Below are 25,945 nucleotides of genomic sequence, written 5' to 3' on the forward strand. Positions count from 1 at the left end.
TATGGAAGGAATCACCCAGAGCCAACCCCAGCCTTTAGGCCAGGAGCCAGGGAGCTCAGGGCAGGAGGGGGGCTCGGCACCTGTCTGCACGCAAGCAGAGTGTCCCACCTCTCACTCTCTGGCTGGCTGGCCAGGCAGGCTCTTCCATCTCTGCATGCCCATTCCATATGGGGCACGGCAGTTTCTTCTCCCGGCACTCTTCCAGCACATAGTTCAAGTCTTATTCTCTATGCCTTTACTACAAGTCTTCTCCAACTTTTTTCTGCAAAGAAGTAATTATGGATTCAGCCACTCAACCAGCAAAAGTCGTGTACCTTGCAAATGCACGAAACCCATCATTTGTAATTAATTTCTAGTCAATCATTTGTAATTCATTCCATACCCCTCCCCCCCAAAAATGGAATAAAGTTTACTGAAGACCAGGGATGACACTGGAAGTTTCTGCCAATATAAACAAAAATAACAGGACCAGAAGTCGGATGGACTAGAAGTCCAAAGCACCAGAGGAGATTTAAACAGAAAAGGGGGGGGGGGGGGAAGCATACATTATCTAGAAGACAAAAAAAAACCAAAGGCCCGAGGAAATAAGACACGCAAATGGGGTGTCTGGCAAGGCACATGCCATGAACTCACACTGCACCCCACCCAGGATGCAGAATCTCTAACACCAAATTAGAAACAAAATCCATCCGAGGGCTTCTTGAGAGCCATGTGTGAGCCACATGCACAAATCAAAATGACAACAGAAAGATGAAAAAGACGGGCAAAGCAAACACAAAGAAAGCAAGGCGAGATGAGTTCCAGAAGATGAAATATGAGCTGGCGACCACACGGTAGTGTAAATCAGAGGTCCACAGACAAGGCCGCCATCACTCGCCACAAGGTGGAAACAGAGAAGGAACAGCGGAATACACTGGGCTCCTCCTTTCCCCTTCTTTATTTCTGCTGAGTTAGAGACTGAACTCAGAGTCCTGTACTTACTAAGGCTGATTCATGCCCCTGGTGCTTTTGCTCTTAGTGTTTTTCAGAAAGGATCTTCCGCTAACTTTGCCCAGGCTGGCCTTTCACAGTGATCCTCCTATGAAGACCTCTGGAGTTGCTCACTTTCTTGGACATCTCTCTCCACAGGCAATGAGCAAATGCAGCTGATATGTTGGGCCACACATCTAGCCAGCTGGGACTCAGCTGGGATGACACGGGGGACACCGGTCAGGGTCCCTGAGGACAGTTTCCACCAGGAGCTTCCAAGTTCAACATCCAGCTAAGCAGGTCCCATCCACCATGGCCTGGTCTAGATCAACCAGCTATCCTTCTCCTCTTTGAATGGCACTCAGAGAATGTTCTAGCATCTTTGGAACTCACCCAGCAGTGGGCTTTTAACCCTGCCTTGGTATTCAGAACCTCCCTCACAAGGAGAAATGTTGGAATACATCTTAGTTGTGTTTAGGGAAGGATTCTTGTTTTCAAAGGTGACTTAGAGTGAAGAGACATTCTGGAAATCAGTCTCAGACGCGATTGATTTTAGCAACACCTGCCCGGCTCGCGTCTCTCAGGTGATTGATTAGTGCTGTCCTGCTCAAACCCCAGGGCTTACCGGGGACCGCAAGAAATGTCGTATTTCAAGCATAGCAGGGAGCGGTGCCTTTGAGTGGTGAGACTCCCCCCAGCCCCCCACATCCCTGGGGAAGGCTAGCTTGCATCAGAAGCTGCATCCTAGATGAAGAGATCCGTTAAGAATAAAAACAGAGAGCAAGCAAAATTAGCTGAAAATGAGAATGAGGAAGCAGGAGGCAGCAATTACGGGCAGCACCCGGGGGCGCATTTCTATTTTTATCACCTATCAGATTCTGTGACACTGAGCTGTGTGGAGGTCTAAGACCCCCCCCTCCCCCCCCTCCAGGTTCCTCCCTGGGGACTAAGAACAAATGCCCCCTCCCATTCTGGCAAAAATGCCCCAGGGGGCCTCTGGCTGCCTCCCTCCTCCACTAGGTTACCAAGCCCACTGTTTCCCCACCACCCCAAGGCCCTGGTCCACCCCAGGGTCCCACGGTGTCCCTTAGGGTGACGGCCCCCAGGGCGTAATGGGAATCTCATGTTTGACTCTTCAGTTTACCCCAAGCTGCCTCCCACCCTGGAGAGCCAGGGGTGACCCTTGTCCAGGGATGACCACCCCTGGCCTACATGTTCCTACATGTTTTCTCTCGAGAAAAGTGAGAAAATACTTAGTGTATGGGAGGCAGAAGAAAGCCTCGAGGCACAGCAGACAGTCCTCTGTGCTCTTGAATATAATTATTTTCCCCATAGTAAAAAGCTAAAGATTTAAAAAAGTCCCATTTCCAGGAAGAAATAGAAGGCTTGGAACCCTGGGTTCCGGCTCCCTGTGAATGGCTGCCTCCCTGCAAAGCCTTTAGTTACAGCATCCATCCCCAGACGACACCAGCAGCTCCATCGCCGCGAGCGAACGCACACAGAAGGCTGTTTGTGGAACTTAATTGCCATTTTAATGTGCCTTAATTGCCTAGAAATGCTACTTAATGTACTGTTGCATTTTGCACCCAAATTCAGGCTCAGAAGGAGGAAGCCGGGGTGTCACTGAAGGAATCTTAGCTGGCTGAGGACAGTGGAGAATTTCCCTGGGTGGCAGACCTCTGGCTGGTTTTTCTCCTCTTCTTCCTCCTCTTCTGTGTGCTCCTCCTACCCAGAGGCAGGAGCCCAGTGGGCCTCTGGCTCTTGAGAGTGAGATGGACTCACTGAAGTCCAGGCCTGGTATCTCCTCCTCACCAGGTGCCAAGCAGAGCCCTCTCACAACACCCTAGCCTTACCCAACTCTCCTGCTGGTCTCTAAAGAGGCCGGAGCAGGCAGCTAGCTGGAAAGCCAAGCTGTTCCATTGTGAACATTTGGGTCAGTAACCCGAATGGACTGAAAGAAGCATCTTCCTAGACAGCTGATGGCTGTCCCCACAGGTAGAGAAACTGCCACCTGCTGGGGTCTGTGGCTCATGCCTGTGATCATAAACAGTCATGAAGCTGAGATCCAGAGTATCAGTTTGGAGCTGGCCTGGACAGAAAAGTCTGAGACTCCCATCTCCAACTAACCAGAAAAAAGCTGGACGAAGGCACAGTTCATGTAGTAGTGAGCCAGCCATGAGCAGGTATAGGCTGAGTTCTAAGCCTAGTAGTGAATGAGACAAAAAGAAAAGAAGACAAACTGCCAAACTGAGCTACTTTTACTGTTACATCTTTAACACCGCCAGACAGGAAAGGTGGGCAACCTCAGCCACGGAGTCTGCGCACTGGGTAATGCACAGTAGGCTGTTATGGACTCCCGGCGGGACATGTGCCTTGTGAACCATACGGATACACCTGGTCCAGCCAGGGAGGTGATGCAGAGGCTGGGCTGGATGCGGGCGAGGTAGAGGAGCCCGGTGAGGCCGTGGGTGGACATGAGGCTGCCACACGCAGGTGTGCAGGCTGTGAGTGCCCATCCCAGCAGGGCACAGGGACCATGAGCAACGATGGTGCTTTCCCAGCAGGTGGCAGGAAGGGGACTTGGGAAGGGCTCTTTTCCCGATCTGTTCTGAGCCTTGCTGGTGCAGAGCTGAGCCTTTGGAGAGTCATTCCCACATGAGGGCAATGCTCCGAAAGAAACCACGGCAGGTTTTGTCCACGCTGGAAAGTCTGAGGCTTTCCACCACTTTGAGAATGAACCCCAAACTTCTGAGTCAGGTCCCCAACAGCCCGCGCGTAGGATCCAGGCTCCTCTTCTCCTGGGTGGTTGTCCCTCATCCCCCGCTCACAGCCTCTAGGCCTGGTTTGCTTTCCCCTCCTTTGCCAAGCCTCACCTACTCCTTTCTTCCTGTGGTGCCCGGGAGCCCACACTGGGGTTGCTGGGGGGGGTCTCTCCTTCCCAGTGGATGTGCCCCCTCCCATGAACCTGGCCCATGGCTCCAGGCCTCCCACACTGACCAGGTCACACCCCATGGGTAGAAGCCCCAGGATCTGTGGCTGCACACCATCAGGGCTGGTGTAGGCCAGCCAGTGAGGACCTGAGCCACTGCAGAGCCACTTCTGTGCACCAGGCTGGGCCACAGGAAGTACCACTGGGGTCAGTGAGCTCTGTGTAGTTGTCAGCAACTCCTCTCTGAGGGGGGCTAGGAGGAGGAGGTAGAGGGGAGGGAAAAGGTACTGGGGGGAGAAGGGGAAGGGAAGGTGGGATGGGAGGAGAGGGTGAGGGAGGAGGACCAGCAGTCCTATCACCGCTCTTGGCGCAGCTAGGATACCCTCCATAAAAGCTACCAGGAAATGATATGGTGTATCTGGTGCAGACCCAGGACCAGCCACTGCATGCAGGGTATGAATCCCAGACCAGGATCAGCCCCTTGTGTGCCGAGTGTGGACTCTGGGCCATTTTTTTGCATGACAGGATCTGCAGGTGAGTCGCTCCAGTAATTCTAAGCGGCCTCAGCCAAGACCCGGGATTAACTGGCTGAAGGTCATTGCCAGAAAGATCAGCACCGGCGTCACACCGATGTGGCCTTGCTTCCCATCTTTCTTAGCCTGGAAACAGGTCTCTGACACCACAAAACTACCAGGGAAGGGGCCAGACCTGTAGGGTGACACTGTGGACTCCAAGGGGTGTTGGGGAGGGACGGGGTACACACAGTGGTGCTGTGGACTCCCGAGGGGTGTCAGGACCCCCCAACACCGCACCCCCGGACTCATTAGGATGAGGAAGCTGGATACAATTAGAACGGAACTGGCTTAATTTCTTCAGGGTGGACCCGCATGGCTTAAAATAGTTAATGTTGTGTTTTTATCTTCATTGACTTGTCTAATAATGCAGAAAATAATCGTCCTCAGGCTCTGAACAAGCGGATTATGCTGTCACAGGAGCTTAGCAAGCTGTGAGCTGCACGTGGCTGCAGGGCCCAGTGCCTTTCCTGCTTGCAGTAGCTACCTTCCTCCCTCCTTCCCCCCCCCTCTGGAACCCTCCCCCATAACAGGTGACAATGAGGATCAGAGGACACAGTGAGCGGGCATTGAAGGACCATGGCGCCTCACAGCCAAGCAGCAGGGGGCCCAGAACACAGGGGTACCCACAAACACAAGCAGCCCTTCTTCTCTGAGTTTGGCCAGCAACAATTCTGACTCCCAGCGCCTGGGGTGCCTGGGGCAGCAGACACAAGGGGGCCAATCCCAGAATCATTCCAGACTGCTGTTGGCCGCCCTGAGGATGGCTGGCTTCCCCAGAGACACCCTGCATCCTGAGCCACAGGGAGCAGTCATTACCAGGCAGAGAGAACCAGGCCAGGCCTGGGACAGGAGCTCAGTGGAGCCACACCCACTGGGGACTCAGCATGGCCCTGACCCCTGACTGAATGGCCATCAGAGCCCATCAGTGTGCAGTGATGGGCCCCAGCAACATCAAGGGCATGCTTTGGGTGAGACTTGGAAGTTTGTCATCTGACTTGTTAGAAGGCTGTGGGTTGGGTGCCTGCGTCCTTCCGATGCCCTGGGAGAGGCCACAAAAGGATCTGGCCAAGTAAAGACACCTGGATTCCTGCTTTGCTGGAGGACAGGCATGGGGGTGAACAGAGATGCCGAGGCTGGTGTGATGCTGTGTGGGGAGAGGTGGAGATGGATAGATTTCCAAGGGGGTCTCACAGACGCTGAAGGCATTCACGATGGTGGCAGGGTCCAGGACGCTCATGGCCACGCTCTGCAGCCTTAGCCAAGTTCAAAGCCACTGTGCAGCAGGACTCACTGCTGAGAAGAACAGAGTCCTCAGAAGGAATCAAGAGTCTTTGTTGAGTGTCTGATTTTCAAAGCACTCCATGGAACGTACGAAAACACACAAAACATACAAAGATGGTCCAACAGACTTTTGACCCTCACGTTAGAGGGACCCGACAGTAAACTACTGATCATTGTTCTAGGAACCCTGCAGGAGACAGCAAGGCCCGGGGAAGGAGCTGAGGAGAGGCCTTGGTCATGGCTCTGCTGGAGCAGGGAGAATCAGGCAGGTCAGGAGAAATGGAAGAGTGCTTCTGGTATATGGGGCCTTTACCAAGTATGAACATGCTTTTCCTGAAGTTCCCAGCCTACTCTGAGTATAAATGAGCTTTTCCTGCAATTTACACCTGTTGTGAGTGTGAGCGTGCTTTTCCTGCAGTTCCCAGCCTGCTCTGAGCCTGAGCGGAGCTTCCCCTGAGAGCGCTGGCAGGCGACGATCACACAGAGTTAGTGTTTTCCCCCAGGGACTTCAGTGTACTTGCTGCATGGACCAGGTTCAAGCTCAGCTCAAGTGCAGCCCGTAAACCCACAGCATGTGGGACTGCAAAATACCATCGCACGATGACCCTACACGCGTTCCCACCCACGTCGGAGCCTCTTCAAAGCGCTGGTCTAGTAATAGGGGATGATGAGCAGCCTGCAGCGCAAATGCTGCTTCATCACCCGGCAGTTAACGGGACGCCAGGGGCAGAGATACAACAACAATGCCTGCCTGGCTCTGCCTGGACGCGGCACAGGACCACTTCCGCTGACGGCGTTGCCATGGAGACTCCCACAGGTCACCCGCAACACAGTGCAGGTTTCAGAGAAATTATCAACAGATGCTCCTGGCATCAAATGTCACCACATCCTCAAAGACAGCTCAACTCAGAAGGAATACTTGCATTTTCCCAGAATCTCAGTCTCTGACGGCAGGGGTGTGGGGGGCGGGGGTGTGGGGGAGGGGAGAAACAACACTTAAATGTCATTTATTTGAACTCCATCCATCTCTCTGATGCCCACATCCAGTTCTATCTCTGGGCTTGTCTGGGCCTGACCAGATTTTCTAACGGCCTGCAGGATGTCAGTGCTGTCCTCTGTTCAGGAAGAGCTGGACTGGGGCCACCGTGACCCCAAGTGAAGGACCCTTCCTTCCTCGGACCTTTCTTCTCCTCTTGACCTCTCCCCACCAACTCTAACTCTCAACATACCCAAATTCAATTCACTGACTCCCAACATCAAAGCCAAACCTGTGCTGCCTCTACACTGTGGTATTGTTTTCTTTGTTCTGTCTAGTCCAGCCTCTCTTTCCTATCACAAAAGAGCACAGATTTGTTGGGGAAAAGCTGGCAGCATGCCAGGTGGGGGGGGGGTCGCCAGGGAAAAAGGAGATGCAACTCTGACGCACAGGCTGCGTGCTCACCCTCACAGGGCGACCACGCGGCACGCCCCGCCTGCTGTCTGCCCTTCTGGGGGAACAGTGCATCATGGATGTTCTCCCCCAAAGCTCAGCCATCTGTGGGGCGAATGCAAAGAGCACCTGGGCCCCAGAGCTTCCTGTTCCCCCTCAGCCCCCGCAGCGCTGCCCCCGTCCCTTCTGGCCCCGCTGTTCCTAACCAAAGTGACAGCAGTGGCAGACCTCACTGCTGTCCCTGGCAGGGCTGTGGCACCATTAGCTCCAGGAAATCCAAACACTGCCCAGTGGGCCGTGAGGACCATCCACGCTGCAGGCTGGACCGGATAAAACACGTCCTCCTAAAATGTCTGGGTTAGAGTGCAAATCTCCTCCCCACAGTGTGCAACTGCACTCACAGACAGGGGCCTCCAAGAAATAAATGAAATCGGGAGGAGGTCAGGGAAAGGGATCCTCACTGTTCATGGACGCATGCGTTGGGGATGGAGCAGCCCAGAAAGGAATCTGTGTGAGGAAGGAGGGAGGAGGTGAGGGGCTCCCCCAGGCATCTGCCAAGGCTGGAAGAGCCTGGTGCAGGCCAGAGGCGCCCCCCCCCCCCGCCACCCCCCTCCACTCCCGCACAGCCCTGGGGCCCTGCTCACGCCTCTAGAAGGAAGAACCCCTCAAGTGGGTTTCTTCAGGATGCATTTCTCATGAGGGCCCCCACCCCAGCTGCGTACATCATCTCTCTGGGAACTTGTTCAAATTCTTGGGTCCACTCCTCACCATGCAAGACTTAGAAGAGACAGAAACATAATCTACAGATCTGCTTAGGACACAAACTTCCAGATTTGGAAGGTTCTGGTTGGTAATGCTGTTTGGGGACAAGGTCTCACCACATGGCCCAGACCAGCTTTGAATTTAGTATCTACCTGCCTCTGCCTCCCGACTGCCTACCATAACTGGCACAGAAATAGGATAATTTCAACCTGAAATTCAAAACCCTCTAAATGTACAGGGCCAAGAAGGGAGTAGGCACAGTAAATGTCTTGGTAAACAGTCTCCATAAAATTCTTAGCAAAGAATGATTTCACTGCACCCAGCTCCATGTATTTTCATGGTGAGAAATCAAAACGGTTCCTGTCAGAAAGATTTCAGACACAGGTGGGAAACCACACTGCTGTCTCTAACAAGGTCTGTGTGGATGCATGGCAGGGCCCTAGGATGCTGCCCGGTGGCTCCTGACCTTCACCCTTCATCTGTATAATGAAATCACAATTTCCCATCCAGTTGTCCTCCTGCGATGTGGATCTGACCAGCAGCACCAGACTGGAGGTTGGTGGACCAACACCTGTTACTGACACCTTGAAGTGGACAGAAAGCTAAGGAGCCTATCACAGAAGCATGGCAAGCTATCCCCTCCCAGGGACTGCGCCCAGGACCCACTTCCTCCCATCAGAACCAAGATATCCCTCCCAGGGACTGCGCCCAGGACCCACTTCCTCCCATCAGAACCAAGATATCCCTCCCAGGGACTGCGCCCAGGACCCACTTCCTCCCATCAGAACCAAGATATCTCCTTCCAGGGCCCGCCTCCAGGACCCATTTCCTCAAACAGACTCCATCTCCCACAGTTCCACCACCTCACAGAAGTCTGTTCAGATTTCCAGCTCACCAATGAATTAAACCATAGATTAGGCCACAGTCCTCGTACAGCCAAAGTGTTTAGGGAATGCCTCACAGACACGCCCTGAAGCATGATTACTAGCATGATCTACTAATCTCCAAGTCTCCTTCCATCCAGTGAAGTTCATAAAATTAGCCAGCAGGAAACCCACTACATGAAAAGAGCCATCCAGGAACATGGCTGGGCCTTGTGTAGCAGCAGCCTCAAGCACCAAGCTAGCAGCAACACACATCCAAAAGGAAGAACAGAAAAGGTTCTGGGAGAGGGTGATGCAGGGTGGAAGAGATGGAGATTGTATCTCTCTTACTTCAGGACACAAATATCTGCCCAGAGCCAGGGCACAGATGCAAGCTGAGAAACACCTGCATGTTTCATTTCTCTGGGATCAGATGCCGAGCTCACCCTGCAGGAGGAGCGGGGGGGGGGGGGGGGGTGGTGGATCAGAGGATGTCCTGAGCTCCCTGGCAACTGAGTCAAACAATGCATGCAAAATGTGCCAAGGAGCCATGTGTGTGGGGAACGAGTCTGGTAGGGGTTCAGCACATTACTGCACCTCACATCTGAGTTTTGCATGTACAGAATCAGAGGGAAGCTCGGGTCTCTGGGGTAAGAAAATGATGCCTCCAGAACTTATTCAGCATTCAACCCCACCCAGCAGCAGCAGCTGACATGTGTGCTATGGCTCCCAGGCACCTTTTTTTTGCAACTCTGGGCTCCCCCAGGGGTCTTTGAGTTAAAGGAGTCTGCCAGTCTGTTAATTTTCTGATTCCTTTTAAGTCTCTGCCTAGGTAATGGCTTTCAGGTCCTACTGGCTCCTTCCTCTTGCTCGGATCGATCTTTTCATTTCCTCAATTCAGCAGTTTAGAAAGAGCTTTGCCTTCCTAAATCTGGGTGTGAACAACCGGAGAGACCCATGACTCCTCCAGAGGCAAAGCTCCAGGAAGTGGACTGGTGAAACTGACAGCCTTTCAGTTGCAAGAGCTCCTGCTCCCTAAACTTCCACCTGGCTTCTACAGCTTCTTCACCACTCCATCCCTCTACCATCCATCCACCCATCCATCCATCATCCCTCCATCCATCCAAACCTCCATCATCCATTCTTCCTTTCATCCATCCATCATCCATTCTTCCTTCCTTCCTTCCATCCATCCATCTATCCACCCACCCATCTATCCATCCACTCACCCATCCATCCATCCATCCATCCATCCATCCATCCATCTATCCTCCATTAATCCATCATCCCTCATTCATTCATTCATCCATCCATCCATCCTCCATTAATCCATCATCCCTCATTCATTCATTCATCCATCCATCCATCCATCCATCCTTCCATCCACCATACTATCCATCCATCATTCATTCATCTTTCCATCCATCCACTCAGCCATGCATCCATTCATCCATCCATCTATCCATCCTCTACAAATTAGTTATGTGTGCTCCTTTCTTCTTTCTTATTTTTAGTCAGTTATCATTCAAACCATGGTGATGAAGGCCCGCCTGACTAATGGTGACCTATGGACCACAGATCCTGTTTCTCTACTCAACCGCAGCCTTGGCCTTCCACACCCAGCTTTCTCCCAGAATCATGTGAGGTGCACTTAGAGAAAACTCTGGTTGCTGATGGAGCTCACTATACCCCACCCCGAAGCAGGATAGGGTGTGGGGAGACTGGAACACATCCCAACCCATGTCTTCAGCAGAGATTATTTTAAGCTACTTACTCTGAGATAATGCAGACAGAGCAGCAGCTCTGAAAGTTGTTTTGGAAAATTGATTTTTTGATAAAGGAACCCTGCATTCCTTGGGAGCCTGACTCCTGGGCCCAAAGGACAGGATAAGGGAAAGGAGACCCTGAGTACACACCCCAAGCCCTGCCTTTGCCTGCACCTTGCTTTACACCCTGTGTTTCTGTTTCAGATAAATACAACACATAAATCTGAACTTGAAATACTTCTCTTTGAGCTCTTCTCGAGATATTTGCTTATTTCTCTGGTTTTCTCCATTTATGTGAGGTATGCATGTTAATAACACTAATTTTTTTTCCCCTCTTAATCTTTGAGTATAGGAAGTCCTAGCTACAAGCTATGAAGGATAGAGCAAACAATGTTTTTCTCTCCCCTCTGCAAAAAATGAATGCTTGGCCTGCCTTTAGCAAGAACCCCGGTGGGTCAACTGGGCAAGAATTCTTGACACCTGACATTTTCTCTGTGTGGGTTTCCACACACAGCACTGACCACACTCCTTGGCCAGTAGCCCCCACATGACATGAGGATGGATCTTCTCTAGTGTATCAGAGTCCATCTTGATTGCAACAGCCTTGAATGAGGTCTTACACAAGAGAAAAACTGTGCAGTCCCAAATGTAGTTATAGGGGCCCAGAGATGGAGGAGAGATGGCGGGGTTTGTTGGTTAACAAGCTTCAGGATAAACAGAACAAAGATCCTGAGTTCCTGAATGTCTATTACAACCACTGCAACACCCAGGCTTCTTACAGCCCCATCAAATCCAGGAGCAGCTGTTACTTCTGAAGACTGCCCTCCTACCCCAAGGCCTCCTGTAATCCAAGCCGGAAGTCTTTCCAGTGATAGCATAGCCATAGCCAACTAACGTGCAAAACCTCATGATTCAAAACTGTTCTTAGTTACAGAAAACATTGTCCAACTGTGACCCAGCCACGTTATAAGAAGTCACAGGGACCTGATCCAGAATCAGACAGACACGTTTTCTGACTATTATCTGGGATGGCTCAATAAACGACTTTTATTTCTGGCTCAACTCAGCCCAAGAGCTTTGGGTTAACAGGAGCACATGATGGGGATGGGGACGGAGCCTCCGGGAGACAGCAGAGAGCCTGGGTACTGGGACTCTCCCCTCTGAGGGAGGGGCCTGGCCCCAGCCACGGCACGGCTGTCTTTGGAAGGCTGGGCAGGGGGAAGCATCACTTTTGTGTGGGGGTGTCTAGTACCTGGGCCTGCTGCCACCCACTCCAGCACGGAGGAGGAGAGCTGCCCTGCCTGCCCACACCTCGCCTCCTTGGGAGGGAGTAAATAGGCAAATAACTACACCGCTGGACAGCCAGGCAATGAAGCCAGCATTCAACAACTTCCCAAACGACACCATCCATCACGTTCTGCTCACGGGGTCATGCAGCCAGTTAACCGGTGACGTACAATGTAAGAAATAAGTCAGACTTGTGAAGACAAGTGTGGAAGAGAGGCGGAGCGGGGGGCCAACCACTGGGATGGCACTGGAGAGCCCGACAGCCAAGCAGAAAACCCGAGGAGGTCAGCTGGGGGCCCTGCCAGGCCCACGCGGCCCACAGTCCTGGGGGAATCACTCTCCTCCCTGTGGGTATGTTAGTGGGGGTCTTATTTCTGATTTATTCTGCTCATTTCAACGATGCACATTTATGCCCCACTGAGTAAAAAGGACATTGAGTTAATGTGCACATGAAAGCAAAGCACAGCCGTCTGCCATCAGTTCCCTGCATGAAGGGTGATTATACTCTGCTTCCAAGAAATCTGCCTATTATCACCCTGTTTCCAACTTAACCGCACCAGTCAGTAAATACTTGTGTTTCTTAACAAGAAGAGAATATAGCATATCCACACTTTATGTCAACCCTTCCTGCCTAAGCATAATGATAATAATAAACAGGTCATTTTTAATGTGTTTGTCTAACTCACAGGAGGCCAGATTTCTACTGCTCACTGGGAGGAATAGGTTTTTCTTCCCTGTGACAAGTCTACAGTGTCAATATTGGGCTTAGAACAAAGGCCGATATATATATATATACACACATACACACACACATATATGTATAAATGTAGAAATCATTCTTTCATAAAAACAGTAATATATTTTGCTTAAAAGTCTGAATTTTGAAATGGGTACAAGTGCCTCATGCCTGCAATCCCAACTACTGAGAAAGCTGAGATCTGAGGAGAGAAGTTCAAGGTAGATAAATCTGAGAGACTCTTATGTCCAATTACCCAGCAAAAAGCTAAAAATAGTGGTGTAGCTTAAGTGGTAGAGCACCAGACTTGAGTGAAAAAGCCAAATGAATGCACAAGGCCCCAGTACAAAAAGGTGCTGGATTTCGAGCAGAAGAGCAAGAATGTTTTCAGAAGTCTTACAAACTTTTACATCCTCTCTTTGGCCTCAGTCCCAAATTCTTGTTGTGAGATCTGCTCATCTTTCAAAATGGCAGCCACCAGCACCTGCCTGGCCTGCCTGCCTCTGTCAGCAGGGTGGTAATTTCGTTTCTATTTATTTATATCTGCTCTATGTCCAGGAAGGAAATAAAAATGGAGAATCTCTGACTGGCGCATTTTACAAGAGCCAGGAGGCCACTGGCAAATCTTGTCTGGCACTTTCACAGCCGAACCTCTGAACTGGAGCCAAACCACCATTTCCCCACATGTGGTCTATTAACTCCTGCCGGTGTTCAATACAGCAAACCCCTTGCACGTGCCACGCAGAGCCTCAGCTCCGCCTGACCCCGTCGTCCTGGTCAGAAGTCTTCACCTCCCTGACTTACAAGTGATAGAATTTCTACCCCTTGAGGTTTACAACCAGAAACAATGCCGCCATTTTGTCAAACCTTGGAGCACATTTTCAAGAGCTTTTGATTCTGTGTTTTGCAGGATTGCAACCCTGATTAGCTCCCAAGAGTATAATTTTCTTCGTTTTCAACTGAAATTGAAACACTGGACCAAAAATTCTATTTAAGAAACAGCCATCTTGGCAGACCTCTTTTCCCCCTTGGTCTGGTGGTCCAGCCCAGCCATCCCTGCCCACTCAGTGGGCACACCAAACCCTACTGGTGCATCTGCTATGCCCGTGTACTGGCACCTCAGTGGGCACGCTCCATTCCCCGTGTGCCTGGAGCAAACAAACATCAGCCATCTGTTATGAAGGCACAGGATAGTGCCCACCAGCATGGGCTGAGTGCTGGGACCCACAGGCCTGCACTAAGTGTGGAGCAGGTCTGGGGTGCCCCTCTTCTCTCCAGGCCTTGCCTGCAGGGCTGGGGCTGGGGGGAACAGTGTTCTGTTGGGGAGCTGGGGCAGCTGGCGAAACAGAGCATCCATTCCTATTCTCTGCCTGCTGTGAATGCCTGCAGTTCAGGAGATATCCTCAGCTGTTTCTACCAAGAGATTTACTTAACACCGACATGCAACTTTGGGGATGTATAAGAGAAGTGGAGCCCTGGGGTTCCTATGGTGTGCCATACACGGGGTCACACACATCTCCTCACCGAAGCTCCCCAGAACTCAAGATTCATGACTTAACCAGTTCACACCGCTGACGAGGGCTGGGACCATACACTGAGGGGCAAACCTACTTCATTTTTCAATTTTGCTTTTTTTCTTTTTGGTGCTATTTTTTTTTTTGAGCCCAGGGTTGGATGCATGCCACAAATGTGTACTGTACCATGCCTCCCCCTGCCTCTGCTTGACTTTCCCAGTGGGATTCATTCTTCATGCAGGAAGCCTCTCCTGGCACCATGGTCTGCCCTGTGGAACCCAGGTCCTCCATGCTGGCAAGGCAGGGCATGTGAGTCTAGCAGGCTCAATCATCTCAGCAAAAGGAAAAGTTTGGGCATTGCACCTGGTCTGGTTCACAGCCTCTCCAAATGAGTGAATAAAGGAGATCACAAAGAACATTACCGAAATGCAAAAACCAATCACATGGTGTGTGTTAAACACAATTCTAGAAGGCCACTGCACCGGAACCTAATAGCTCAAAGAACAAGTCAGGATGGAGTCACTCATACCACAGCTCCACAATGAGAGAGAGAGAGATGTAGACAGAGACAAGAGAAGCAAAAGAGGAGGAGGAAGACAAGGAAGAAGAGGAGGAGAGGAAGGAAAGGGGAGGGCGGAGGAAAGAAAAGGGCAGGAGAATCATTTGGCTATAAAAATGCATCTAATTTTCTCTCTCAGAATGGAAGAGAAATAAAACCTGGAATTACAGGCTGTTAGAAGCCGGCGGCAACCCAGTGCAACGGGTGAAAGCGATGAGCTGTGGAGTTCTGCACTCAGGGAAACACAGCATTAAATGCTTTGCCATTAAAAAAGACAAAAGGAAGAATAATCCAGTGGAGAAGTCAATCGTAAGGGAGGGGGAGAGGAGGGGGAAGGAGAGAGAGAGCGCTCGCAAGAGGCCAGGGAAGAGGCAGAAAGCAAATGTGCCTTTAGAGTTCATGTGCAGGAAAGCCAGAAAAATGGAGTTCTGTGAGAAGATTTGCACATCAGATGGTGTGTGAGTGTGTGTGTGTGTGTGTGTGTGAGAGAGAGAGAGAGAGAGAGAGAGAGAGAGAATGCTGTTAGGATGGAGAAAAGTGCTTTGACTACAAACAAAAGCTCTCAAGTGTTTTACTGACAAATGAAAGAAATATCAATGCAGAAAACCATCAGATTAAGTACAAAATTGGCAGAGATTAAACCTCTTAAAATCCTGGAAACGATGCCAAGAGCTGCTGTTTACAAAGACACCAGGTCTCATCAAAGGTGAATGCTGAAACCGGACGCTAGAGGCTCAAGCCTGTAAATCCCAGCTATTCGGGAGGCTGAGACTAAGCATCACAGCTCAAAACCAGCCTGGGAAGGAAAGTCTGTGAGATTCTTATCTCCAATTAAACACACACACACACACACACACACACACACACACACACACACACACACAAAAGCTGGAAGTGAAACTGTGGCTTAAGTGGTAGAGCATTAGCCTTGAGCTAAAATAAAGGAAGCTCAGGGACAGTACCCAGGCCCTGAATTCAAGTCCTAGGACCGGTTTGTGTGCATGTGCGCACACATGAGGAATAACAAAACGCTACATGATCTGAAGTAGTTCAGAACATAAAAGAACCTGAGAAGCCAGGAATTTCTCTGAGCTTTCATGATGCCCATTACAAAGGCAGCTGAGCCTTGCACGCCATGGAGCCCTGAGCCCAGGGAAGCCGGCAGCCACAGAGCCTGCTCCTCTCATTCCTATGACCTGGGAGACAGCCTGGAGGGGGAGGGGACTGCCAGGCACGGGAAGGGAAGATGGCCCAGGGCTACTTGGCTCTTCACCTCTGTCTTTTAGGATAAACTGGTAGCAGTGCTCAAAGATTCTCTTGAGTTATTCTAGCAAATTCCCAAACCCGAAGGGAGGTTGTGGGAACTCCAGTCTGCAGCCACGTTGGGCAGGAGCTCAGGGTCACTGGAGACCTAGTTCTCACAGCCTGTATCCAACAGTGAAGTCCCTGGCAGGAGACTGAGGCTGACAGGGGTGGTCGGTGCCTGACAGAAAAGAATGGCAGGAGGCCAGGGCCGTGCTGGGAAACAGGAGACCGGAGAGCTGGCACCGCCAGGGTACAGGGGCGAGCGAAGGAAGCAGGGCTGATGCACCAGAGCCCATGGGAGAAAGCTAAGAAATAACAGCAACAAAACAGAACTAAGCCCCAGGGACAGATGGCTAGCTGGAGACACAGAGGTTCGGAAAAAGCCCATCTGAGGTGAGCAGAGGGGTGGTAGAAGGGACACGGCCTCCATAAACATGTACCTGACTTCTAAGACACATACCCACAAAAGTCTACGAGAGGTGTAAGAATGTGCAATATGTAAGATGCACATAAAATATTAATGGCAGTTGTCACTGGGTGGTGTGATTGATCCTTGGGTGTATTTTTAATTTTTACAAGGAACATTAAAGCTGCAACTGATACAGTACCCATTCTCCACAATGGCTGTCCGATTAGAAGGGACTTTTTAAGCAATAAAGTCTCTGTTTTTCTTGTCTCCACTCAGTTCATCTCTGTTAGGCTAGAGGACTTCTGGATTAGCGTCTGCAATTTCAAGTGTCTTCAAGCAAACATTCAAGTTTGCCAAAGATGACTGCAAGATTTAGGGAGGATCTGTTCCCACACCCACCCTCCACCCTCCCCCCCATAATAAAATAATGTTGTGGAGGGTGGGTGCAGTGGCACACACCTTTAATCTCAGCTACTCAGGAGGAAAAGGATCACCATCCAGGGTTAGTCTCACAAATCAGCTTGAGATACTATCTGGAAAATGAACAAAACCAAAGGGCTGGTGGCATGACTCAAGTGGTAGAGTTTGCCTGGCAAGTGTGAATCCTCACTTCAAATCCCACCGGGACTGCCAGAAAATGCCAGTGGTGGGCACAAGGGCTGGGCAAGGCTGGGAACTCCTCTGAGATGGGAGGCCCAGGTCCCCCGGTTTGTGGAGATAAGATGCAGGCAGCTCTCATACCCTAAGCAGCCCTCCACCTAGCCGACTTGAGCAGGTGTAACACTCCTGCACCTTATAATTCATGACCAAATTATATGTTGGATTAAGGACGGCTAATTGTTCATCAGCTTGAATTGGTTATTAATGAGCAATGTCACTAATTATAGGGCTACAGCACATGCAGCAGGGAGCTCCGGCGTCATCTGACTCGCTCACTGCCGCCCATGGAAAGTCATGCGCTGTGTGTGTGCAATGGTGTGCCCCGTGGCACCCTGTGCCCTGTGTACTGCAGGAAGAGTCCCGGGGTGCCAAGCTAAGCAGGTACTGAAACTGGCAGGCAGAGAGCCACACACGGCTTCTCTTCTTGCTCGGTGTGATGAAGGAATACAAAAATTTTAAGTTTGCATCCAATCACAACACATCCGCAGTAGTTGTTCTTTCTTAGTTGGTAAAGAAATTCCAAGGAGGGGCTGGGAAGTTGGCTCAGTGGTAGAGCGCTTGCCTTGCATGCTCGAGGCCCTGGGTTCGATTCCTCAGCACCACATAAGGAAAAAGAAAAAAGCCAGAAGTGGCGCTGTGGCTCAAGTGGTAGAGTGCTAGCCTTGAGCTGAAGAGCTGAGGGACAGCGCCCAGGCCCAGAGTTCAGCCCCACGACCGGACCCAAAAAAAAAAAAAAAAAAAAAAAGAAATCCCATGGAGGTTGGGTTGAATTTGTAATCCTAGGTCCACAGAGTTGTCACCCGTCATTTCCTCTGCTCTCATTCCATGCATCCACTTTCTCTCCTTTGCCTTCACTATATTCTGCTTCCTGCCTTGTCTTTTTTTTTTTAATTTTAGTTTTTGTGCTAGTAACTGGGCTTGTATGCTGTCCCTTAACTTTTCCACTCAAGGCTGGTGCTCTTAAGCCACATCCCCATTTCCAGTTTTTTTGCTGGCTAATTGGAGTCATGGACTTTTCTGCCTGGGCTGGGTTTGAACCACAATCCTCAGTTCTCAGGCCCCTGAGGAGCTAGGATCATAGGTGTGAACCTTGGGTACTTGGCTTGCCTCACTCTTAAATGATCTCCTTACTCAGTCACCAGGAAACTGAGTCACAGAGCAACACCAAGCCACCATCCAAGACAGGGCAGTATAAGGAGATGGAGACGCAATTTTAAAAAATCAACGAATAGCAGGGCATCAGTGTCTCATGCCTGTAATCCTAGCTACTTAGGAGGCTGAGATCTGAGGATCGCGGTTCAAAGCCAGCTGGAGCAGGAAACTCCGTGACATCCTTCCTCCAATAAACCACCAGAAAACCGGAAGCGGCACTGTGGCTCAAGTGGTAGAGCTCTAGCTGTGGAGCTGAGGGACAAAGCCCAGGCCCAGAGTTCAACCCCCTCCCCCCACCAAAAAAAATCAACAAGGAACCCAAAGGGGATGTACCAGGCAGTGGCTGGCAGGGCTCAGGGGACGGGGATGGAGGGTGACAGGAGGGAGTCTGCATCCACACTTGCTCCAGCAAGCAGCACGGGGTGGGGAGGGGGTGGACAACTTGCAACCCCACCCAAAGAGCAGACAGGGCCTACCAGCACCCCCAGAAAGGAACTCACAGCAGAAGGGCTGGAGATATTCATTTCAACTACGTTCTAGGTTATTATTGCACTAAACTGGCTAATGGAATGGAATTGGAGCCCACTGGGGGCTTGGAGTGACTCTGGGTCTTTATTTCATGCAGGAGTAATGAGAAGCATCCCAGGGACTGCTTATGCTTGTATCCAGGAATAAGGGAAGGACTCGCTTCACCGAGCAAGCCAAATATGACAGAGGGGAAACAAAGTAGAGTTGTGGGAGGAAGGCATGGTGGTTCCTGCCTGTAATCCCAGCTCTCAGGAGACTGACTGACATTGGAGGATCCTGAGTTCTGGGTCAGAGGCCTGTACTCTTAAACACCCCAAGCCTTGCAGGTGACTCCTTTTACCCCTGACACCTGTCTTCTCTCTGCTGGAAACCCTGCAGCAGAGGAGAGCAACAGGAAATGATTCTAGAGGCAGAAAGGAAAAACTATCTGGGGAGAATCAGGACAGAGCCAGCATTCCCTAGGACAAATGTCTTGTGTCACAATACCTACCAGAAAAGCTGGTCTCTGGAAACTGTAAAGAACAAACTTCTAAGTATTAAAACGTTAGCAACACGAGGAGGAAAAGGAGGAGAAGGAAGAGGACAGGAAGGAGGAAAAGGTGGAAGAGGGACCACCATGTTCTATGGGTGAAGCAAGTGCATTCTACCCGCTTAATATCAGAAAGATGTGAACACAGTTCTCTTCCTACAATTCAGCACCCCACCGCCTCTTCACAAATTACGTGTTTCAGGACTTAAGAGACATCTCAAAGGAGATTGCTGGGATCTGATTCCATTTCATACAGCATTGTAATATTAATGACTCATGATCACGACTTCTCGTGACTCTCTTAAAAGCGCATTTTAATCATCCACTATGTTCCCAACACTGGTAAAACATGGGAGAAAATGCTCCATGTCTCCCTTTGGACACATCCACCCGGATGGGGGCCCCTCCACCTCCTCCTCCCCACATCAGAGTGGACCATAACCCATCTCCACCCCCTCCATCCCCCCCTTCCTCCCATCACCCTTTCCACCAGGCAGAAATACAAACTTCAGATTTACCACTTCCCTCCCTTCCCCTTCAGATCTGAAGGTCAGCAGGTGTGCCAGCACCAGGCCTGGGAGGTGGAATCTCTCAGAAGGTCCCATGCAGCCCTCAGTTATACTGCAGGGAGGGTTTCTCTTATCCCTTGCAGCCAACATGAGGACTTGCTCCGCAGCCTCACACCACTGAACCAACAAACCAACCAATGAATGGTGGGGCGGGAGCCCCAGCCAAGAGGGGACGCAAACCCGGGGTCTCCAACCGCAGAGGCGGCTCAGATGTCCGTGTAAGAGGGGCACCAAGAAATGCCTTTCACTCCGCTCATCACCATTTTTTAACCTGAGAGAGAACCTGATGGTGGTATCTGTGCTCAGCTCCTCAGCCCAAGCCCGTCCTTCCCCTCTGCGTTTCCACACAGCACTGGCAAACACGCCCTAAACCCAGGAAGCTGCCTGCGCCTGCTCCACCTCTTCTGAACAAGACTGTCAGTCATTCTGGCTTTCCTATATAATAATGCTGTTGTAGCCAGGCACAGGTGGCTCATGCCTGTCATCCCAGCTACTCAAGAGGCTGAGATCTGAGGATCGCAGTTCAAAGTCAGCCCAGGCAGGAAAGTCTGTAAGACTCCCATCTCCAATGAACCAGCAAAAAGCTAGAAATGGAGCTGTGTGGCTCAAGTGGTAGAGTGCCGGCCTTGAGGGAAAAAGCTAATCAAGAGTGCAAAGCCCTGAGTTCAAGCCCCCAAGCCAGCACAAAAAAAACCCTAACTAATAATGCTGCTACCTCCTGACCATCACATGGACATTGAGCTCTGAGGTTGGGAGATTTCATCTTGCAGATACTGCATCTAGTTATGCTAAGGATCTGGAGTGAGGAGACTGCCTTGCACTAATCATATGAACCCCAAACCTAATTCTAAGGGTCTTTACAGGAAGGAGACGGGAAAGCCAGGGCAGCTGGGTACTGTGGCACACACCTGTAATGAATTCCAGCACAGAGGGGAGGGGCAGGGGGGGGCGGAAACAGAAAGATCTCCAACCCTAGGTCACCCTGGACTACACTGTAGGGTGCAGAAAGGGAAGATGGCCCCATGGGGAAGGAAGCAGGGAGGAAACTCAGGTAGGCAAAGAGCAGATGCAGAGACGCAGGGTGCAGAGGGGACTGGGGACGGCTGGGACATGGCACGTGGTCTCTGTCACTCTCTGTGACCGCAGGAATTGGTACTGGCTGCAGCCACGACCCCCTGCCTTCCATGCACACCACAGGCCACCATGCAGGGCCCCAAGTCCCAGGGCAGATCTCTGGGGCCCTCCGGCTGCACGAGACGCCCCACGGCCACCACTGTGTCATCCTGGACCGCGAACACGGCGGGAAACACCAGGCCTCACAATCACATAGTGGTCCGGAAGGACCAGAGGGAAGCCAGGTAGATGCTCCCCTGGCGTGGCGCCCGCAACAGCCCCCGTACCTAAGCTGTGACAGAGCCCAGCACTCAGGCCAGACAGTGAGCCACAGTGCCCATAACCAAGAAAACACGAAGGCCAGGTCGTGTGCCCAGCAGAAAGCCCCAGCCCCAGAGCGAGACCCAGGAAGAACAAGGCCTCTAATTCCCAGTGCCAACCTCCTGGTGTGGCTGAACTTGCAAACCACAGCTGAAGAAGAGCAGCACCCTCCCTCGCAAAGAGGCCAGGACCCTGAGACGCCACTGACCCTCTGGGGAGCTGTCTGCCCCCCTGCACCACCCGTGGCATCGCCCCAACCCCCTCCCTGCCCTACTACCCTGGCATCAGGTTGGCTAGCCAATGACACACACACACACACAGGGCACTGACCTGATGGGGAGGGAAGGGTCCCCGGCATCCCACCAGTCTTTCGGGGGGCTGATGTACATGCACCACAGCTCCCAGCTGTATCCGTGGGCTGAGTTCTCGTAGCGCTGCACCTCAAAGGTGTCCTGCTTGATGTTGTCGATGGACGGCAGGATCACCCGCTTCCCGTTCTCCTGGATTCGAGACAGGACAGGCTCTGCCCTGCATCACAGGAGAGAAATTCAACCTCTGCTGAGATCCAGCCCCAGGGACACCCGAGACAAGGAGCCACCTAGAGAAAAGGCCAGGCGCTGGGCACCGGGAACTCAGATGGACACCAAGGCCCCCAAACCAGAGGTCCTGCCCGAGGTGAAGACTGCAGCCTCTCCCCCACCCCCCACCCCCCGCTGGGGGTAGGGGATTTGATGCAGGCAAAGCAGGGCTTGTGCTTTCCTCCATGTTGGAAATCCTTACAGTGAAATATCTGCTTTGGCCTAAGAAGACTGGAGAAGAGAATTCATATCAAACCCTCAGAAAGTTCCAGACCTCTCTTCAAGTCAGAGTCCTGGCTCTGGGCACCCACTGCGGCTGCCCCCTGGAGGGCAACAGCTGCCACCTCTCGACTGCTTCTCTCCTGGCACCAAATTCCCTTTCCCCAAATAGGTCACTTTGGGCCCCATGTTGCGGTTCCGACAAGCATCTTTCTAGCCTTTGTGTGTGCAACTATTTCGGTTGCTTTAGTAGATTGTTTAATTGATTTCTTAAAAGGGATCTAATTGAATTGGTTCTCGATGGAAGACTTGGGACTAATTAAATGCAAAGCCCAGCACAATCTTGCCCGGCCGGCCCCTGGCAGCACCAAGCAGGAGGGGCTCCGCTCCAGGTTCAAGGTGCATCTGGCTGGCTTAGGAGAAGGCAGACAGCCAGACTCCTCTGCCAGTGTGCATCTGAGACGGATGAAGGAAGGGATCATCTCCCACGTTCGAGAAGGAAAGGAAAGCTCTAGTCTTAAGCCCGGTCACTAATCCCCGGCTCAGATCACAGACAGCCACAGGCTTTGGAAGAGAGGCAGGGGAAAAAAAAATCCCACTTCTCTGAGTTACTGAGAAGGATGATGAGAGGAAACACGAGGTCTACTTCCGATCTCTCTTGCTTTGCAGCTCCTGAGGTACCCACTGGCTCATCTTATCTGTGTGTGTGTGTGTGTGTGTGTGTGTGTGTGTGTGTGTGTGTGTGTGTGTGTGTGTGTGTGTGTGTACTCGCGTGCATGCACATCCCTGTGCATGTGCTAATACTAGGGCTTGAACTCAGGGCCTGCGCACTGTCCCTGAGCTTTTTCATTCAAGGCTGGAGCTCTACCACTTGAGCCACACTTCCACTGCAGGCTTTTTAGTGGTTAACTGGAGCTAAGAGTCTCCTGGACTTTCCTATTCAGGCTGGCTTTGAACTGCAATCCTCAGATCTCAGCTTCCCGAGTAGCTAGAACTACAAGCATTGACAACCAGTGCCTGGCCTACCCTTCAACTGAAAATGAACAAGGGCAGTTATTGCCTTTAATACTTTTGCATAAAGCATGTTGTAGCTGAGGCCAAACGGGCTCACGTTCCACAGCTCCTGGACAGGAGTCAGGCCTGGCCCCTCCAGGTCCTGCCCCCACCGCTCTCCTGTGAGAACACCTTCAGTACCACCAAGGAGACACATAAAGTGCCACTAACCCCCTGCATCTTCCCTCACTTTTAGTGACTCTCGACTCAACCCTCTCCTCAACCCTGCTGCCTCTGCTGGGTCTGAGCTGCTGGGGATCCACCCTTGCTAAGTGCTAGCACCCGGCTGCGTGGTTTACATGGCCTAATGAAACCCCACAGCAATTGTAGGAGAGGAGCGACATTCACCATCTTAGAAATCAGGGAACTGAGACACAGGGAGGTTGATGAGCTGGCCCCAGGCCACACAGTCAGCAGGATTCTAACCTAGATGGTCTGGTTTCCAACCTCCTCCTTGAATGGACCACACATCCCCCAGGTGGCTCTGGTCCTGCTGCATGGATGCAGCCCTCACAGTGTAGTGGGAGTCATAGTTGGGAAGGAGACATGGGCCACTCATGGGAATGCAAAGCACAAGTCTTCATGACTGGAGAGATGTGGATTTGACCAGACGGCCTCCACTTAGACTACAGACTTGGGGGGGGGGGGGGCAGGGACAAGATGCCAAATCCTGCCAGACTCCGAATGACAGCTTTGCCCAGGACTGTCTTGGTTACCACTGGAAGCTCTGAAGAAGAGATCCAGAGAATCAAGATCCAGTGGAATCCCCAAACCTCCAGCCCAGAACAGCATCCAGGCCCTGAGTTCAAGCCCCACAACCAGAAAAATAAAATAAAAAAAGAAGGTTCTTAGCTCAACATCTCTCACTCTGGAGTCGTGTGACTGGAGAACTGGAGACGTATGATAGTTGCTGATTGGAGGACTAGAGTCATGTACTGACTGGTGATTGGAGAACTAGACTTGTGCTGGCTTGTGAGTGGAGGACTGAACTCATGTGCTGGCTTGACAGGAAGACTGGATTCATGTGCTGGCCTGTGATTGGAGGACTAGAATCACATGCCGCCTAGTGATTGAAGGACTGGACTCATGTGCTGGTTTGTGATTGGAGGACTGGAGTTATGCGCTGGTTTGTGATAGGACTGGACTTTCCCATGGTGGCTAGTGATTAGAGGACTGGACTCATGTGTTGGCTTGTGATCGGAGGACTGGAATCACATGCTGGCTAGTGACTGGAGGACTAGACTCACATGCTGGCTTGTGATTGGAGGACTGGACTCCTGTGGTGGCTAGTGATTAGAGGACTGGACTCATGTGCTGGCTTGTAACGCCAATCCAGTTGGATTGGAGAGCTAGTTATGACAGCTTGAGGACTCCACATCCTGAGTGTCACATGCCAGCTTTGGGCACACAGGGCTGGTGGAGCCTGAGGGTTTGCGTTCCTGTCCAGTTCCTGACGGTGCCTGTGCTGCAGGCCAGGAGACCTCCTTTGAGAACTACTATAAGAGACAAACAACTCTGAACTCAGGCGAAAAATTGAGACTGAATGCACAGCCAGAAATCACCAGGGTTTGAAGACTGAAAAACCAGACAAGACATCTGTTATCAAGAGGGTGGCAGATTCGTGGGGACTCTGGAAGGGGCCAGGGTTCACAGCGACCCTCTGGTGTGTGTGCTTGTGCAGATGCACATCCTCCTCCTACCCATCCTCCAATGACTCTAAACAGGCAGACAGGTGCCTGGCGCCAGAATATTCAGATCTGGGTCTGTGCATAATTTCTAAACAAATTATTTGGTAAGTGTACTACTCTGCTTCTTTTTTAAAGAGATTTGATCTCATTGAAGCCACAGGTGAGTAAAAGTGGCTGAAGACTAGGAGAGGGGGTAGGCAAAGGGCATGGTGGAGGCAGAGGATTAAATTATTGTGTTCTCCAGTACAGTAGCCTGATCGTGGTTAGTCATAATATCCTGTATATTTCAACACAGCTAGAAGAGATTTTTTTTAAAAGCTCCCAGTGCAAAGAAATAATCGGGGTTTCAGGTGACAGATATACTTATTTCTTGGGTTTAATCAATGCCTATTGCATAGGACTGTGAAAATCTTACACCACATCCTACAAATCCATATAGCCACTATATGTCAATTAAAAAGAAAAGATTCCTCTCATTCATTAATCAGCTCTGGCCATTGGGTGTTGATTTATATAGTTGGTTAATGGGCAGTAATCATTTGACTGTGTGTTCAAACTGTAAAGTCCTTTTTCTAATTTTAGCATGAATCTTCTACTTCTTGTGTACAAAACAGTTTCTCTTTATGTTCTTTCTACCTGGGAGAACATCGGGGCTACATCTGCACAGAATAAATTTCTTCTTCCTCCAAATGATATTAAAGACAATCCCATAAATCCTGGGCAACTGCCTGAGTAGGCAGAATTCTAAGGAGATCTCTTTTCTCATAATAACCGGGAGCCGTCTTCCCCAGAAATGGGAACAAGCAAAGAGGGAAAGGAGTAAAAACGTGACCATCTTACTCTCCTTCAGAGGAATACCCTGAGCTTTGCTGACGCTTTGCTCTTTGTTTTTTTGAGGCAGCTTTTTGCTATGTAGCCTAGGCTGGCCTTGAACTCAAGATCCTTCTGCCTCAGCCTTCCAGGAGCTGGGATTATAGGTGTGTAGCACCATTCCCAGCTTGAGTTTGTCCAATTAATTAGTTCAACTAGGCATGGTAGTGCACACCTGTAATCCCAGCTCTGTAGAGGCATAGGTAAGAGAATTGTGCTCTGAGGGTAATCTGGGCAAACACCCTATTTGAAACAGAAACTAAAGCAAAATAGGCTGGAGG

At 51.0% G+C, this 25,945-nt stretch overlaps 1 protein-coding gene across 1 annotated transcript in view; it reads right to left on the bottom strand.

The window, feature by feature from the left end:
* The window catches only part of Galnt17 (polypeptide N-acetylgalactosaminyltransferase 17), a 145,154-nt gene that overhangs the window by 51,483 nt on the left and 67,726 nt on the right, over positions 1–25,945 (bottom strand). Inside the window, exon 5 of the mRNA XM_042688088.1 lies at positions 21,587–21,784. Within this exon, the coding sequence (XP_042544022.1) occupies positions 21,587–21,784 (198 nt within the window). The remainder of the gene's footprint in view (positions 1–21,586; positions 21,785–25,945) is intronic.

Source organism: Dipodomys spectabilis, unplaced genomic scaffold (assembly GCF_019054845.1).
Source record: "Dipodomys spectabilis isolate Male_0828 unplaced genomic scaffold, ASM1905484v1 ptg000112l, whole genome shotgun sequence".
In the NCBI taxonomy this organism is placed as follows: Eukaryota; Metazoa; Chordata; class Mammalia; order Rodentia; family Heteromyidae; genus Dipodomys; species Dipodomys spectabilis.